The following is a 17,377-nucleotide window of genomic DNA, read 5'->3' on the forward strand; positions in this document are numbered from 1 at the left end:
AAGAAGAAGAGGAAGGAGAAGAAGAAGAAGTAGCACCGCTGCTTCAATGAAAAATGGCAGCTTCTGTTTAGCGGTTTAATACCGTGAAAGTTTCTGTATCGATACGTCGGTGACACCAGCCACAGTTACTTGTTGTTACTCTGACGAAGTAACGAGCCCGAGTATCTGTGAGTAGCCGCAACGCATCTGTCCGTACAACAGCTCGCAGGGGTTAGCATTGCGGTTAGCACGGGGCTACTTCGCTAGCTAGTTAGCGGAGTGTTTTGTGTTTGTGATACTTCGCGTTGGAAGTTTGGTCATTAACGACTTTACTGGTGTGTAGTGATGGAACTAATATGGTCTAATACTAAGACCAGTAACGGGTCGCACACGGGGACGTACACTGACGCACTCTGACCTGCAGCGGGACACATCCTGGCGGGTTGTTGTGTCATTAACAGGATCCACATCTCCACCTCCACAGAGATCCCGTTGTCCCACCTCCTCGTTGAGGAGCATGTTGTCCACACAGCAGTGAGAGAAGAAGAAGAAGAAGCGGAGCAGCAGCATGGACCTGTCTCCAGAGGAGGGAGAAACCTCCCACATGATCGACATGACCACGAGTGAGAAGGTAACTGTTTACATCCTAATGCTGCGCAGACCCGGGACCTGCAGCACGAGGCAGGTGTAGAACACACAGGATACGTTTCTGGGATCTGAACCTATAAACCTGCTCTAAGCTTGATATCAGTTCGCTCTGGGTTCTTCATGTGATGTGAGAGAAACAAGAGAACCCCCCAAAGTGACATGCAACAAAATGAAATGTAAATATCATGATCAGATACGTTGAATAGAAAAGAATCACAGCCCAATTATGAACTTTGAGTTTATGGAAGATGAAGTAATGTCTGATCAAGAGAAATGTAGATCAGTGTGTGAAGGTAGATGTTTGTTCAAATACCTACACACTGTTAATTTTTGTCCGTGTTCATAAATTAACAAAAACGTTTCGGTCAGACTGAGCTCATCACACATTACTTACTTCTCTTCTCTCAGCTTTGACATCACCATAACTTTTTTAGCTGTGTCATATGTTGAACATAGTTTGTTCATCATCAGACTTAAACCTATACCTAAATACCTATAATACTTATGAATGCCTTAATAAAAATCCTCTGCTTTCTTACAGATTATTCATAGCCTTATACTGTAAAGATTGAAAATTATTCGCCAGTTTATTTCTAATTCAGTAATCAACATCACATTCTTCTCATAACATAATAAAAAAACTATTCATGGTTCTGAATATGTTGCATTTAGTTAACGACTCCACTTTTGTCCCATGAACACATGTATAAGAAAACCCAGGGTTAACTGAGACAGTTGAAAACCAACTTCATAGTCCAGGTTGTCATTGTGGCCAATGAAGCTAAATAATGAAGAGATATCCTGGATATGTGGAACTTGCTTGGTAGCACAACCCTAGAACATTTAGAATAAAACAAGTCAGCTGTTATATTAACAAATGAGGAAAAATATAATCACTATAATTTGGGTCCGATGACACCTGGCCTTTCTTTTCATGTAGTAACAGTGAAGGTTTTCTCTCGTCCTCTCAGGTGGTGGATCTCCTGAACCAGGCGGCTCTGATTCCCACAGATGAGAAGCTTGCTGTGCTCAAACAGGTTTGTAGTCTTATTCCTTCAAGTTATAATAATGACCTCAAAGCTTAATGTGGCATCAGTGTGAAATACATGCATTTCCCCAAAATATAGACAAAATGTTTTCCAAACATTACTTTAGTTATGTACAGTTTCATGTATTGATGTATGGATCCTTCCTGGGTGTGTCCCTGCTCTATGCCCCAGTCTGTGTGTTGGGTTGTGATTCATGTATTTACAACCATATGAAGGCAATTGGGGGCAAACTAAATCAGTGAATTTATTTAAAATTTCAGGTCCAGGAGCTTATCATCAACAAGGACCCGTCTCTTCTCGACAATTTCTTGGATGTAAGTAAAACTTTGTGCAGCTTTCTTACCTAATTGTAGTTTATTTGACATGTAATTTATACAGGTAATGAATAAGCCAAATTAAATATAAAATGTTCTGTACAGTTGACATATACAAACTGTTCTTTTCATCCTGTAGGAGATGATTGCGTTTCAGACTGACAAGTCTATTGAGGTTAAAAAGTTTGTCATTGGCTTCATAGAGGAAGCTTGGTGAGTTACTTGACAAGTTTGAAATTTCATGTTCATCATAGAAAAAAGGTCCCAACTTTTTTAATCCTTTACTGTTTTATGTGTTTCGCAGTAAACGGGACAATGAGCTTCTCCTCCGACTGATTGCCAACCTGAACATGTTGCTGAAGGATGAAAGTGTGAATGTGGTGAAAAAAGCCATCCTCACTCTCACCCAGCTGTACAAAGTTACTCTGCAGGTTAATACAGTTTTCCATGAAATGCTCAAACTTACACATTATGGACCAAAAGAAGAAATACAGTACATGTGATGCAGTCAGTCACACAAATCAGTTTGTGTAACCACTACCGGTTGTCTTTTCAAACCTCTATTCTCTTTTGTGACAGTGGCTGTTGCGCGCCAAAGGAGCATCAGATATGCAGGAGGCATGCTGGGATATGGTCACACAGATGAAAGGGGATGTTCTGGCCCACCTGGATTCTGAAAATGACGGCGTGCGCACTCATGCCATCAAGTTCACAGAGGCACTAATTATCAGTCTGTCAGCACGGACATCAGACTCTGACATCCCCAAAAGACAGGAGGGGGACATCAGCCTGGATAAAGTTCCTAAAGATCACTCGTACATTCGATACGGTACAGATCTTAGAATCCTAGCACAGGGGAAAATGTATTTATATATTTTTCAGTTCAGTCCATCAAAATCTTGTCGTTCTCAATTTTCAACAGATGTCTTGTGTGAGGAGGGAAAGTCTGCGCTGGAGAAGCTGCTGAAGTTCATGGTCCACCCGGCCATTTCCAGCATCAACCTCACTACAGCACTGGGCTCACTGGCCTCTATTGCCCGTCAGAGGCCAATGTTCATGTCAGAGGTGGTGCAGGCATACGAGACACTGCATGGTGAGTCCTTTTGAGCCAGTGTTGTGTACACACACAATCACAAAACACCATTTAACCCTTTGAACTACGCAATAGAAATGATCAGCCAGTGACTACATTGGTAGTTTTTGTTTACTGTGACATCATTTCTTGGAGAATCTTTAAATTCTTTATATCGGTAAAATTGGTAGAACCTAAGATGAAAGTTAAAGTGAGTCAATAAATGATAAAAGTGCAGAATTGTGTTATAGCTTTAAAAAGAAATACATCAAATTTAGCTAAATAAAGGTAAAGCAACCAGAGAGTCCATTTTATTTATTGTGTTGGTTGTGTTTGGTTATTTTATTACGGTTAGGGTTATTATGTTTAGGACATTTTAATATTTCAAATTCTCATTCAAATGTCTGACTTAATATTCCTTAGAATTAAGTCCATTGCTCTTTGAAAGAGGGAACTTGCCTGATTATGCTATAATACCATTATACCAGTGGTTTAAAGTAGTTTCATAATGATGACAATAATATAATTTATCGCAATAATTTCTGGGACAAAATATTGTCCAACAGAATTTGTTAAAAGTTAGTCTGGAGCCCTGCAAACAACAATCTCTCACAGGCAGTTAAGGTTAAATCCCCTGGCGACACCAATTGTGAACGTACAATGTGTTAAGGCAGAAAGCGGAAGCCTTAGCTTTCCTGTACAAAAACAACGATTGTTCTAGCTAGTGTAGTGGTTAATGTAAATCAATTTAAACTGGATCAGGCAAACAATGTTACTTTCAGATGGAAAATGTTGATTGTTTGTGCTCAATGCATAATTTCACTCTATATAATGTGATATATTAAATACCTATTTTTCATTTCTTTCTGTATACTTGAACCTTTTTAGCAAACCTGCCGCCCACTCTGGCCAAGTCTCAGGTGAGCAGCGTGAGGAAAAACCTGAAGCTGCACCTAGTGGCCGTCCTCAAGCATCCCTGCAGCCTGGAGTACCAGGGTCAGATCAGCACTCTGCTGCTGGACCTGGGAATGCCCCAGAATGAAATAACCCGCTCCACACCTGTAGTGCGCGAGCAGCGCAAAAGACCGCGCCATGAACAATACACAGAGGGAAAAAAGGTTAAGATGGGTGAGTGGTGATCACAGTCACATTCAGTGTGATTGTAGTGATTCAATTCTAACTGTAGAAAGTAGAAGGAATAGAAATTATAAAAAAAAACATTTTCTACCATCGTATACATTCTGCCATTTACTACTTTACAGTTTAATCTATTTGCAGTATCATTATTTCTGATGATTGTTCCTCTTGAGTTTAGAACCGACCATGATGGAAGACGATGAGGACAAAGAGGAGCCGGCTCCTCTCACCGCCCCTAAACCAGCTGCTGTTCCAGTCGTACAGTCGGCCATTGACCTCACAGCTGAGTTTCTGCACCCACTGCTCAACCCACAGAATGTTGCCAACCTGGTGAGCAGCGGCCAACTTTCTTTGTTTGTTTCTCATTTAAATTAGATTGTGTGACAGCTCAGCTTATATCTCTGTGTTGTTTTAGGTGCTCCTCAGCATGGTGTATCTGCCTGATGTCATGCCAGCATCCTTCCAGGCCACATACACGCCTGTGGAGTCAGCAGGCACCGATGCACAGATTAAACATCTGGCCAGGCTGATGGCCACACAGATGACTTCAGCCGGGATTGGTCCAGGTTAGTCACAAGGACACTGTCATCAGAGGGCGTAGCATTTAGTGGTTTGGATAAGGATTTTTTATTATTTATTTATACAAAGAAACCTACACTATATATACAAAAATATGCAAATAATAAAAATAGATAAATGGAAAAAACAATGGGGGGACATGTTTTGTTTTGTTCTTTGACAGAAATATGTTATAATTTCTGTTAAAGGATCAAGCTAGATGATAACCAACAATTGTGTTAATCTTTTTTGATTTCTCCACAAATGACAATTTTCTATTAATTTACTGCATTTATGTCAATATGAATGTGGTTTTTAATATAAATTTGCTGGGACTAAAAATATGTTTTTGTATTTTATAATTTTGTAATAATTTATGGTTTCACGACAATATAACTGTTAAAAAAGTATCTGTCACAACAATTTCATCCAAATGTCATCAGATATGTATTGTTTTAAATTTGATAATAGAATCTCCCACACACATTTACTGTATATCTTAGGACTTGAAAAGTGCAAAGCCAGAGAGGAAGATGCCTGCAAAGTGGAAGATAATGACGAAGACTCTGCATCTAAAGACCTGCTCATCAAACGCAAAGTTGCGATGAAGGGCCAAGCGATCTCCGTGGTGGGAGGTTACACAGAAAACGCTTCAACCGCTGAGGCTCCCAGTCCCGCCACAGTCAAGAGGCTTCCTGAGCCCATCGTGCCCACTGCCCAAACCAAGTGAGTTCTGGCACAAACACTGAAAGCTGCCCCTTTTGTATAGGTCACACTTACTATCCTATATAGCTGCTATCAGACCAGCACTGCTGCGTTCTTCATATCAGAAAGTCCAGACCTCCAGACCCAATCGTCTTAGTTACACGCAGCATCTATTGCACTTCTGAGCGTCCTGGAGAGGATCCCTTACACGTGGCTCTCTGAGGTTTCTGCCTTTTCTTTCCCCTGTTAATTGTTTTTTTTTGGTAGTTTTTTTCCACTTACACTTGTTGAGGGTTAAGGACGGGGGATGTCTCACAGGAAAGCCCTATGAGACAAATTGTGAATATGGCCTATACAATTTGATTGATTTCATTTCTGAGCAGCTTATGCTTTTGTTCTTTTCTAGAATGACAGGGGCAACTGGGAGGAAAAAAGTGTTTCGGTTGTCAGATGTCGTCCAGCCGTTATCAGACCCGCAGATTGAGACGTTGACCTCCAAAGCAATCAAACGCATCCTGCATTCAGAGAAGGCTATTGCTCAAAGTGGCATGTCCCATGTAAGTACTCTGCCTGTACACGATTTATAATGAACCTCTTTAGGCCTTTTGCTCTCAAAACGAGTGCCCGTTTCACAAGGTGATCATATTGAATGTTTGTGGCAGGTCCGAGTGAAGCTCCTCGCCAGGCTTGTGACGCAATTTGAAGGGACGATGAAAGAAGATGTGCTGGCGTTTATTCTAGAGGACATCAGGACCAGGAGTGACCTGGCATTTTCTCTCCTGTACCAAGAGTACAACACTTACCTCAGCCAGCTGCCCTCTGGGCAGTTGGAAAGTTATGATCACTGTCTCTACACGCTGCTCTCCGGCCTGCAGGAGAAACCAGAGCAGAGAGACGGGTGAGGGAACATTCGTCATGTCTCTAACTCTTATTTAAACAAAATAATAGACATGGTTTAGTGGACGGATCTTCTGTGTTGACTGATAATGGTGAAACATTGTTTATTTTCTGACACCAGCACAAACTGAGTCACATTTGTTTTCACATTAGACTCTTCACCAAACTGGTTCTGGAGGCTCCCATTATAACAGAATCTGCTTTGGAAGTAATAAGACGGTACTGCGAGGACGAGGTAAAAGGCAGGACGAAGACATTTTGTGTAGTGTTAAGTCCCAACATGTCCACCTAACTCTTTGTTGTAACCTTTGTTTCAGTCTCGGGTGTATTTGGGCATGACGACTCTGAAGGAGCTCATCATCAAACGGCCCTCAAGGCAGTTTCAGTATCTGCATGTTCTTCTTGATCTCAGCTCACACGAAAAAGAGAAGGTGATGATATTTCTTGTCTGTATTTTGTTGAAGTGCAGCTCACACCTTTGTACATTCCTGAAAAGTTTCTGTAATTTTCAGTGACTGTGTTGTGTTTTCAGGTGCGGACCACCGCCCTGGCTTTTCTGAAGCGTATGTATGAGAAAGACCAGCTCAGAGACTACATAGAAAAGTTTGCCCTGAACTACCTGCAGCTTCTTGTCCATCCCAACCCTCCATCTCTTCTCTTTGGGGCTGACAAAGACACAGGTGGGATAAATATGGATCTTTTCAATATAGGGCTGTACCTGACGAATACGATTTATCTTTTTTACTGTAACCTCACATTTTCGTGTGTTTGAGACAGAGGTGGCGTCTCCCTGGACTGAAGAGACCGTGAGACAGTGTCTGTTCCTCTACCTGTCTCTGCTTCCTCTAAACCACCGGCTGGTCCATGAGCTCGCGTCTGTCTACACTGAGGCCATCGCTGACATCAAGCGTAGTGTGCTCCGAGCAATAGAGCAGCCGGTGAGTCACCTCTCACTCTGGTTCCATCTTTTGGAGGATGCTCCTTCTTTTTGTTCGTTGGTTGATAGTCTTGTATGAGACTGTCAAGTCAGTTTATTAGTATTTGTGAGCACGAGTGAGCCTCTCTATACAACTAAATGAAGATTAAATGTATGTATGTTTTATGTATGTAGAAATGTATGTTTTAGTTATTTAAAATCCATTTTTGCACGTGTTTTTAACTTGCCCAAAGGAAGAAATTCAATTAATAAATGCATCTCTTGAGCTGTGTTCATTTTGAATCGTAATAACCATGTTTGTTCGCACCATGTTTGTAGATCCGTGGAATGGGAATGAACTCGCCAGAGCTGCTGCTTCTGGTTGAAAACTGTCCTAAAGGAGCAGAGACTCTAGTCACGCGCTGCCTGCACATTTTGACCGATAAAGGTAAAAAGCAATAATTAGTTTAACACCCAGTCCACAATAGATGAGGTCAAATGAGCGGCGTTGATGTGAATCCTTTATTTCCTGTATTCAGTGCCTCCGTCTCCTGAGCTGGTGGAGAGAGTTCGAGATCTTTACCACAAACGTGTGCCTGATGTTCGTTTCCTTATTCCGGTCATAAATGGCCTAGAAAAGGTAAAGTTCTGACACAAATGTTTATCACACTTCATCTCAGCTGTCATACTAGTATTTGAAAATCCCAATGCATCCTCACCTGGATTTTAATTTGTTTGTTTCTTCCTCCTAAAGAATGAAGTCATCCAGGCTCTCCCCAAGCTCATCAAACTCAACCCCATTGTAGTGAAGGAGGTGTTCAACCGTCTGTTGGGAACTCAGCACAGTAAGAGTCATGTTTGTCAGGTTACCTTCCTTCCTGACTGTTTTGTTTTTTTACACATACACATACAATAACTGTTTTGTGTTGTCTTTCAGGCGAAGGGAGTTCGTCTGTGTCCCCTCTCACCCCAGGAGACCTGCTCATTGCCTTACACAACATAGACTCCACCAAATGTGATATGAAGTCTATCATAAAAGGTTTGTGGTCAGGGATTAAGCCTTCCAGCCAAAACATTATTTAATATGTATAACTAGGATATGTATAACTAGGATGGCACTCAGTAGAGCACATTCCTCTCCCCGTGAAATCTGTGAAAATGATAAAAAAAATTCCTCGAAATGTTAAAGAAAGTGGGGGGGGAATATCCTGGATATGCCCCCTGATCTAGATCTGCACCAATTTACCAATCAGTCCGTTGGCAATACCCATTATGCTGTTTGTGTCTTTACTGCAGCTACCAACCTCTGCTTCGGGGAAAAGAATGTCTACACGTCGGAGGTTTTGGCCGTGGTGATGCAGCAGCTGATGGAGCACAGCCCCCTCCCCATGCTGCTCATGCGCACCGTCATCCAGTCTCTCACCATGTATCCCAGACTGGGCGGCTTTGTCATGAACATCCTGTCCCGCCTCATTGTGAAGCAGGTCAGCATCAAACTCCAGCCAATTATTTCTGCAGTCGTGATGTTCAATGTTCATAGCTGTGTCAAAACCCAATATTGGACTGGAGAAAGTTCACAGATCAATATCAATCACCGTTATCATGTTTGCTGTGTGACACTGGTTGTTACGCTCCGTTGTAGGTGTGGAAGTATCCTAAGGTGTGGGAAGGATTTGTGAAATGCTGCCAAAGGACCAAACCTCAGTCGTACAGCGTGCTCCTGCAGCTGCCGCCCGCCCAACTGACGAGTGTGTTTGAACGCTGCCCAGAGATGAGAGATCCTCTTCTACAGCACGTCCTCTCCTTCACCCCTCATCAGGTACCGAGTTAAATCAACCGCATTCCCAGTCCACAGTTCTATTTCTCTTGGGCTTTACTTAGTTACTAACTGCCTCTTTTTCTCTATAACAGCAAGCTCACATACCCACCTCCATCATGACGATCCTGGAAGCAAATAAAAAGTCACCACTGAAACCAGTAGAGCCAGTTGTGGAGAAGGAGGTAATGGATAGAGATGCTACTCTCACTTTTCTGTGCCATAAAAGTGTTATGTCCTTGAGTGACATAGGTATAGATATTCTTCAAGAGCCTGTGTAATTGTGTGAATTCCTTTTTCTCTTAACTAGCGGCTCATATAGTGTAAATTATGAGGGTCCACAAAAATGAGGCGTCCCTCCGTTTATTTACTTATCATTGGGTCCCTCTCTGCTTCATCATACAGATCGAAACACTCACTGCTCCAGCTGCCACAGTTTCAGAAATGGTTCCCACTGCAACACTGAAAGAACCAGAGATGGAAGTCCAGCACGAGCCAGTTCAACAAGAATCGTTCCAGCACGAGCCGGTAAAGCACGAGCTGTTCCAGCACGAGCCAGTTCAGCGCGAGCCGGTTCAACACAAACTGTTCGAGCACGAGCAGGTCCAGCATGAACTGTTCGAGCACGAGCCGGTCCAACACGAACTGTTCGAGCACAAGCAGGTCCAGCATGAACTGTTCGAGCACGAGCCGGTCCAACACGAACTGTTCGAGCACGAGCCGGTTCAGCGCGAGCAGGTCCAGCACGAACTGTTCCAGCCTGAGATGATCCAGCACGAGCCGGTCCAGCACGAGCCAGCCCAGCACGAGCCAGCCATCATGCAGGATGAAGAACCAATGGAGCAAGAAGAGTTTGAACCTGTGATACAAGAGGAAAGTTTTGACAATGTCTCCCAGGTAAATTGAATTAAATGAGGTTGCATTACATCACATGAAATTGACCAATTACGTGTATGTGTTGTATATGGTGTTAAAAGTCCATGGTAGCAATGGCAATGAAACCTCTTAAAAACATGAGGTTGCTTGTGCCAACATATCTTTTGGAGTAGAATGGACCAACAGATCCAATTGTCCACTGGCCACAAAGATCTATGTATGAAAATGAGTTAAGAAATATAAAAGTGTATATAAAAGTTGAAAGGTTTAGTTTGTCTCCATTAGCTACAACTTTGCAGAAGTTATTCTTCCTGGGGTTCACGAAAGCTTTACATTTGACAATACTTTATTCCAATTTGCATCAAAATACTAGAAATTAACAGGACAACACTATAACACACACATGCTTACAACTTTGTACTTCTATCTTATCATTGGCATAATCCATTGCTTGGCCACGCTAAACGTTCGGTGCTCAAAATGTTCCTCACGAAGGTGTCTAACCCTAACCCCCCTTCTTTGCTTCTCTTCAGGTGGAATTGTCGAGAGACAGTGATACACCATCACCTCACTCCGAGGCAGCTGACGAGCCATCGGAGGTTTCTGAACCTGAACCTTCAGATTTCCAGGAGCGAGAGAGAGATGTTGAAGCAGAAGCCACCGGCTCGGAGGCTGACAGCGGCAGCGAGGACATGGAATGACAAATACACTCAAAATAAGAGTCTGGCCTCAACAGTTAATTTTTTTTTACGATTTCTTGTCAAGAGATTTGTTTTTGTATTTGTAGAAATTAGTTTTGAGGAAATAAATACAGTATAATAACGTTTTGTGTATGGATTTCTGTAGGTCTTCAATTGTTGTGATAAATCAACAAAACACTGGTTTTCTGTCTCTGTCCATTATTTCCCCCCAATACTGCCCAGTGGTATAATAATAATTAAGATCGTGCTTAACAGTGTTAGTGTGCAATCAGCATAACTCTCTAAAGAAACGTTTTGAAAACCAATTATTTAATAGTTATAGCTTTGGCCATTTATTCTACAAAATTAGGGGAATATATGGGACTTTTAATTTGTAGATACAAACCGGAAGCGACGGAGCTAGTCTCAAGCCATAATCTCGCGAGACCACATCAGCTCAGTGGTCACAGGGCTGGTGATCTCGCGAGAAGAGTCCGTACCTGGGTCGCTCCGGTGTTGTTTTCTAACTTTTAAAAAACTAGTTCCGCCCGAGCAGCTGCGGACAACATCCGCTTCCCCCCCGGGCCACAGGTGCGATGAAGGCCGTCATTCTCGCGGCCGGTTACGGGACCAGGCTCCAGAGGGACGTGTCGGCGGACCGCAGCGGGAGGTTCGATCACCTGGTCGGCAGTGCGAAGCCGCTGCTGCCGGTGGGCCGCTGCGCACTGATCTCCCACTGGGTTCGAGCGCTGACCGCGTCCGGTGCTGTGGACTCTGTGTATGTTGTGGTGAGTCACTGGTTCAAAGGTCAGGTACTGGACTCGAGTACTTCTGTAGTACTACTTGAATACTTCATCTGTGCTACTTACTACTAAACTGTATTATACTATATTCCACTATTTATTACTGCCTTGCAATGTACTCATTCATGATGTATATTGCATTTAATAGTAAGTTTGTAGTAGCTTTGTTTATGATTAAAAAACTAACTTCCCAACAGTATTTAGCAGTTGAAATGATCTCCATGATATTAGTCCCCATCAGTATATTATTGTATCAGTAATATACATGAAGTGACCAGCTGCATTCAATAAGTTGTACTTTATAATATCCTCAGTAAATGTTGCACACTTGATTCAAACAGCTGATACAGATATTGTTTTATATGGAGGAGCTCGTCCTCAGATCCACGTGTGTCCTCTGTGAATGACCTGTTTCCTCTGCTCTCCTCTCCAGACCAACGCTCTGTACCGAGCTGCGTTCGAAGAGTGGGCCGCACATTTCACTAATGTCCAGATCCTCAGCGATCAGACGAGAAGCAATGATGTAAATAATCACTGCCATCTCTAGTTTTGGGGTCATATTTTATAAATACACGTTCTCTGTAAACCTCTTAAATATTGTCCTTCCAACAGGAGCGCCTTGGTGCTGTGGCCTGTCTGCAGCTTGCAGTAAAGCACTTCAAGATAGAAGACCATGTTATAGCTATTGGAGGGTATGTCTTTAAACCTGCAGTATCAACATCACCATTCAGAGACATAGACTCGTATTGATATGAAGTCACGTCCCGTTCCTGACTGATGCAGCTCTCTCTCTCCAACCCTGAACAGTGATACACTTTTTAAAGAAGATTTCAGCCTCAGTCAAGTCAAAGAGAAGTTTTCTGACTTCCAGGCAAAGTGTGATGACAGCTGTCTGGTGCTGTCGTACCAGTGCAGAGATGAAGGTGAGTGTTGCAGCATTTACAAAGTGATGCTAAGCAGCAGTGGTGGAGGAAGTACTCAAACATTTTACTGAAGTAAAGGTACAAATAGATATGGTATAAAGTAATAATACCACATTAACTTTTCTAATTGAGTAAAAGTTTGTATTTGTCCTTAAAGAATTAAAAGTAAAAGCTGAGTCTTGGTGGTTGTCTCCCTCAAATCCACATTCGGGAACATGGTCTGTTACTTTCCTGCTCGGATTGGATCAGTGGTTCAATTCCCCTCTTATTATTGATAATTAAATATAAAAAATTGTGTTAACATGAAACAAAGTGCAATGTAAAAATGTTGTGGAGTAGAAACGAGTACATCTGGTGGAGTAAATGTGAAAAGTCCCTGAAACAAAATCTACTGAGGTGCAGATGCATGAAAAATGAACCTAAGTATAGAAAGTGAATGTACTTAGTTACATCCCACCACTGCTGCTCAGGTGCTTTCAGAACCAGAGACTATTTAGACTATGACAGGACGAACCACTGTGCACGTCGGTGAGAAGGGTCAATCTTGGCTTTGCCTCGTGCTCACAGTTGATTCTTTATTCTGTTTCTGTACAGAAACCCATAAATACGGGATTCTGGAAGTGGACAGTGAACTTTGTGTCCTCCGCATGAAGGAGAAGCCTCTTCCTTCTGAGACCAAGTCCAGGAGAGCAGTAAGTTCACCATAAACACCAACCACAGCCTACTAGTGGTGGATATTAGCAATGACCCTATGTCCCTACAGTGAAGTTAGATAGTATCACGACACTAATACAACTTGTTGTGTTGGCTGAAACGATAAAACACAGCACTCATATTTAATATCCTGTAGAAAAGTATCTGCAGTCACTGAGTCGCTTTCCTAATGATTCTCAGTCAGGTCTGATATTTTTATGTCTCGTTTCACGGATCATTTCGTTGATTTAATTTTCAGGAACATTCTCCTTTCTAGATAAAAACTGTTTGGTTGTCTTGACTGTTTAGGATTATTGTCCAGCTACATTAGCCTGAAACTATTTGCTATAATCACAGTCATAAATATTTGGTAAGTTAGGGTTACTGGTATTTTATGTACCAACCAACTTGAACAAAGCCTGTGTTTATTTTTGATATTTTAATAACAGGCAGCTAATACACTTTTATTTGAATGTGTTTCAGTGTCCTTGTTTCTATGTGTTCTCAAAGAAAAGTCTCCCTCTGTTGGATACATTCCTTGAGGAGAAGGAGGTAAATTTAATAATTTTAATTCCTTCATATGACATGAGAGGGAAAAGTGTAAATTGTATTTTTTGTTATATTCTCATAGGAAGCTCCTATTGAAGAGAAAGATGCCCCAGGAAACTTTGTGTCTTGGCTCATTCCGAGGTAATTTCTGCTGGAGTTGAAGAATGAGGGATCTCCTCAAACACTTTAAAACATTTCTCAATATATGTTTTCTTTCTTTCAGGAAACCAGTATATGTTCATCAGATTTCTGGGCGTTTTGATGTTGGAAACTTGCCGTCCTACATCGAATGTGACCTTTACTTCAAAGAAAATCTTCAGGATGCAAAGTCTTACATGGTGTAAAAACCATCACGTTTATTATTCCCTGCTGGTGAAATTATGGTCAAGAATCTAACAGGAAAACAAGAACTGTGAATTTAATTAAAATCATTCCTCACAACCCGTGATTTCTCTAACCAGTGAGGAGTCTGCTGCACTTGTCAGAGGCCTTTTCACGACTGTTCTCCATCTTTGCGATGCGGGAGCCGAATTGCATGGCTCTTTTCGGCAGGACTGCCGACTGACGGAGGCCGAGCTGTCTCGCCGTCAGTCTCAAGAGGAGTTTCTCCCCGACACCTCGAGGAAGTGACAGATCTGCCTTCTCCCACACAGGCAGAGAATTCAGGTGGCTCACCACGTCCTCGTCCAAGAACGGAAATCTGCAGATACAAGAGGGATGAATGAGCGTGAATGGAATTTCATCTGTGGTGCTTATAGCACCTGTTTTTTGATAAAAGAATTTGACATATATGCAATGTTGCCGTTTCTTCAGATAATCCCCACAACACTCAGTTAGTATAGAGACCATTTCTTTGGATAAATACATAGTTCCAGTTGAAAATGTCAGCGTGTTGCTGTTCACAGGCATTTTCAGATGTGGCTGGTGGGGGGGAGACTGTGGCAGGAACTACATAAATTCAAACCTTGTACTATTAAGAAGTAATAAATATGAGAGAGAGAGAAATGTCACTCAGTAACTGCTCTTGTGTTTCAGTCTAAACATTGAAACTTGGTAACATGTTCTGTGTCCATTGTTAAGTTTCAATATGTATGAAAACGTCTCTCTCATGCTTCTCTATCTGTGAGCGTTGCCCTGCTTCTTCTGCTTTCTGACCGACAGTAACGGGTCTTTCTTCACTGCAGATTTTGACAGGAAAAGCACAATTTGATCCAGAGCCCTTGCAATGGCCTGGCTTCCAGGAAACCTGAAATGGAACAGAGCCACTTATGTTTGGTTCCTGCTGCCAAGGTTCCTGCTGCCAAAAAAGGACATGGACGTACTGGAGACAAAATGTTATTTCCTAGTCTAAAGAAACTCATAAGAACCCAGTAAACAAGTACATACTTGGGTACGCACTGACAAACAAGTTGTTGAACCACTCTGAGCTGTTATCAGCCAAAGTGTCAGTTTGAGTAGTTCTCTCCCTGACTTTGGATTCTACATCCACTTATAATTTGCCAAATCAAGCAATTTATACTGTAAAAGTTTTCTGTTTTTTAGGCCTATTGGTATTTATAATGATGGAACGACTGTAGTAGCGCTATAGAGCAACTGTTTCACAGACAAAATAAGCAAGTTCAAGATTTCAGTTCTGGTACCTTGAAATTTGCATTTGAAACCAGTTCCACACATACCTCGCCTCCTTCCCATGGTCCCCTATAACTCTGTCATCTCTGCCCAAATTCCTGGAGGGGATCCTGCCCAGCTCCATGGCTAACTCCTGGATCAGTCCCTCATGTCCAGATGTCTTAAAGCGGACTCTGTGTCTGGAGTAACCGGCCAACTGCTCATCTGCTCCGATTCCTGTCAAAATGACCTGCAACACACAAGCGGGTCAATGAGAATTGTGAAATATCTATTCATTACCATTTTGGTTTAATTACTGTAAATATGAATTTGTGATTTAGAATTTCCACATCAATTGAATCCCCTTAACTTAGTACCTCACCTTAGCTGATGAGGAGAAAGGTCTCTGGTCTTTGTCCTCCGTGATGAACCCTGTCCCTCTTGCTGCAAACCACACAGCACATCCAATGCTGTCATCAAGGACCGTATCCAGCGGATGCACCAAGTGGCCGATGCGTTCCTGGCGCATTTTCTGCAGCTCCTCCTGCGTAATATTGATTTCAACAAAATTCCATCTTCTCTCAGGATTCAGGTCTTGTAATTCCTTGAGACCTGCTTTCCCAGTGATTCTGTCTGGAACGTCAAAGGGGCTGAATGTTCGGGAACCAGCTCCGTCAGTCTTATTGTCGTTTGGCTTATTTTTGTGCTTCTTGACATTCTTTGCCGAGTCCTTCTGCTTCTTTGGCTCCTGTAGTTTGAATGCTACATTGAGAAGATCTATTGGCTGATGGGCAGGTATGTGACGGTCGGCCAATACAGCCAGAATCATTGAATCGATACCTCCAGAGAAAAGTAGAGCGATGCTGGCCTGGTCACTATTAGGTGCCTCGTCCTCAATCGGCAGACTCTGGACACGTCGCCTCAACGCCTCACTCAGAACATCAATAAGACGACTCACCTCATAATTTCCCTCTTTGCTTGCAAGCAGCTGCTGCAGATCTTTGACAGATGAATCTGAGTTTGACTGAGCATCTGTCTCATTTAATGACTTTGGGATGGACATATTTAGAGGGCACACAGGTGAGGTGAGCACCAGTCCTGATTGGTTCATCACAGCAGTGCAGCCACTGGGAACAGACTCCAGTATAGTGTCACTGCAAGAGGTAGCCCAAGGATAAACCTCAAACGTCACAGTGCCGGCCTCTGTAGCTGCCTTCAGGTCAATCCTGTAAACACCAACTGCTGGGACCTCTTGCCAAGAAACCTGATCCAGCCCAGGATCGTGAGCCGCCACAGATGTCAGGGTCAGAACCCCTGCATCAAATCTCCACAGCAAACTCCGCCTGCCAAAGAAGTCTCTGCCAAACCACAGGTAGTCTCCAGCCTTTTGGTAGTAAACAAACCCCCATGGTCCCCTCACACTGGACAGGACTGACAGGATCTCTGAGGGGCTGCTGCAGGGCAACAGTGACTGAGACACAACAACAGTGTCATTCTCCGATGGCTTCACTGGCAGGCCACCAAAAATCTCCCCATTCCACACCAGCACATTTCCAATGTTGTCTTGCAGTGGCTGAGGGGTGAGGACACCTCTCATGTGAAGGACGTGGGCAGAGAATAAACACTGGTAACAAGGATCCCTGCCTGTAACTGTGAGGTCCTGGCTCCAGTCGGGCCCTCTTCTCTTCAAATGTTCATAAACTGTTTTGTCCCACTCAAAGTGAGCAGGTGACAGACTCAGCAGACAAAAGATGCCACACATGGTTGAGATGACGATCAGTCTCACATGTCCTGCAGCTCCTTTTTCATATTATCCAGTTCCTCTGGGGACAGAAATAAAAGAGTCGTACTTCACTATCACCTTATAAGGCAAGATGATCAACAACCATCGGCTTAAATTGTTAATGAATTAGACCAATCAGCTTATCAATTGAAATTATGTGAATTCACTCCAGTTTACACTGAACTTACTTTTGCATGAACCCAGTGTCTGACCTCTGTCTGCCAAGAAGAAAATGTTACTGTTCCTCTGTTGGATGTAAACGTTCTGAAAAACAATTCAAGGATTCAAAAGCTTTGTTGTCATACGCATAAAGAAGTTATCAATGCAATTACTTTCTCAATTCCCATTCATACGTAACACACTTGAACACA

The 17,377-nt window shown here is 42.6% G+C and overlaps 5 protein-coding genes across 7 annotated transcripts in view; 3 read left to right on the forward strand and 2 right to left on the reverse strand.

Moving 5' to 3' along the window:
- Positions 1-10,789, forward strand: sympk (symplekin). 3 transcript variants are annotated; one of them, XM_034573212.1, is made up of 28 exons: positions 1-167; positions 464-610; positions 1,599-1,664; positions 1,937-1,990; positions 2,130-2,203; positions 2,295-2,421; positions 2,570-2,819; positions 2,913-3,083; positions 3,951-4,190; positions 4,378-4,529; positions 4,615-4,765; positions 5,261-5,483; positions 5,869-6,019; positions 6,125-6,360; positions 6,513-6,594; positions 6,677-6,790; positions 6,892-7,039; positions 7,137-7,297; positions 7,615-7,723; positions 7,815-7,915; positions 8,030-8,120; positions 8,213-8,314; positions 8,572-8,759; positions 8,918-9,094; positions 9,187-9,276; positions 9,497-9,649; positions 9,755-9,988; positions 10,501-10,789. In XM_034573212.1, exons 2-28 carry the CDS (start codon positions 548-550, stop codon positions 10,666-10,668), a joined length of 3,876 nt encoding a protein of 1,291 aa, XP_034429103.1. In that variant the 5' UTR covers positions 1-167; positions 464-547; the 3' UTR covers positions 10,669-10,789. The 3 variants fall into 3 exon arrangements, with proteins under 3 accessions (XP_034429103.1, XP_034429104.1, XP_034429105.1); XM_034573213.1 differs by lacking the exons at positions 1-167; positions 464-610 and adding an exon at positions 1,401-1,450 and having other exon boundaries at positions 1,568-1,664; positions 9,497-9,619; positions 9,770-9,988; XM_034573214.1 differs by lacking the exons at positions 1-167; positions 464-610 and adding an exon at positions 1,401-1,450 and having other exon boundaries at positions 1,568-1,664; positions 9,497-9,619; positions 9,830-9,988.
- The window catches only part of slc40a1 (solute carrier family 40 member 1), a 23,561-nt gene continuing 15,933 nt past the window's right edge, over positions 9,750-17,377 (forward strand). The window contains exon 1 of the mRNA XM_034573218.1: positions 9,750-9,754. The gene's annotated coding sequence lies outside the window, so the exon portion shown is untranslated. The remainder of the gene's footprint in view (positions 9,755-17,377) is intronic.
- Positions 11,196-14,056, forward strand: zgc:136439 (uncharacterized protein LOC678627 homolog). Its single transcript, XM_034573219.1, has 8 exons — positions 11,196-11,435; positions 11,884-11,973; positions 12,063-12,142; positions 12,258-12,373; positions 12,968-13,065; positions 13,550-13,618; positions 13,698-13,756; positions 13,839-14,056. Exons 1-8 carry the CDS (start codon positions 11,244-11,246, stop codon positions 13,957-13,959), a joined length of 825 nt encoding a protein of 274 aa, XP_034429110.1. The 5' UTR covers positions 11,196-11,243; the 3' UTR covers positions 13,960-14,056.
- Positions 13,940-17,377, reverse strand: part of asnsd1 (asparagine synthetase domain containing 1) — a 5,489-nt gene continuing 2,051 nt past the window's right edge. Inside the window, exons 3-6 of the mRNA XM_034573217.1 lie at positions 17,195-17,270; positions 15,606-17,046; positions 15,292-15,473; positions 13,940-14,315 (exon numbers count right to left, since the gene is read on the reverse strand). Coding sequence (XP_034429108.1) covers positions 14,069-14,315; positions 15,292-15,473; positions 15,606-16,985 — 1,809 coding nt within the window. The 5' untranslated portion in view covers positions 16,986-17,046; positions 17,195-17,270 and the 3' untranslated portion in view covers positions 13,940-14,068. The remainder of the gene's footprint in view (positions 14,316-15,291; positions 15,474-15,605; positions 17,047-17,194; positions 17,271-17,377) is intronic.
- Positions 16,520-17,377, reverse strand: part of LOC117754416 (ASNSD1 upstream open reading frame protein-like) — a 2,836-nt gene continuing 1,978 nt past the window's right edge. The window contains exons 3-4 of the mRNA XM_034573220.1: positions 17,195-17,270; positions 16,520-17,046 (exon numbers count right to left, since the gene is read on the reverse strand). Coding sequence (XP_034429111.1) covers positions 17,006-17,046; positions 17,195-17,270 — 117 coding nt within the window. The 3' untranslated portion in view covers positions 16,520-17,005. The remainder of the gene's footprint in view (positions 17,047-17,194; positions 17,271-17,377) is intronic.

Source organism: Hippoglossus hippoglossus, chromosome 21 (genome assembly GCF_009819705.1).
Source record: "Hippoglossus hippoglossus isolate fHipHip1 chromosome 21, fHipHip1.pri, whole genome shotgun sequence".
NCBI lineage: Eukaryota > Metazoa > Chordata > Actinopteri > Pleuronectiformes > Pleuronectidae > Hippoglossus > Hippoglossus hippoglossus.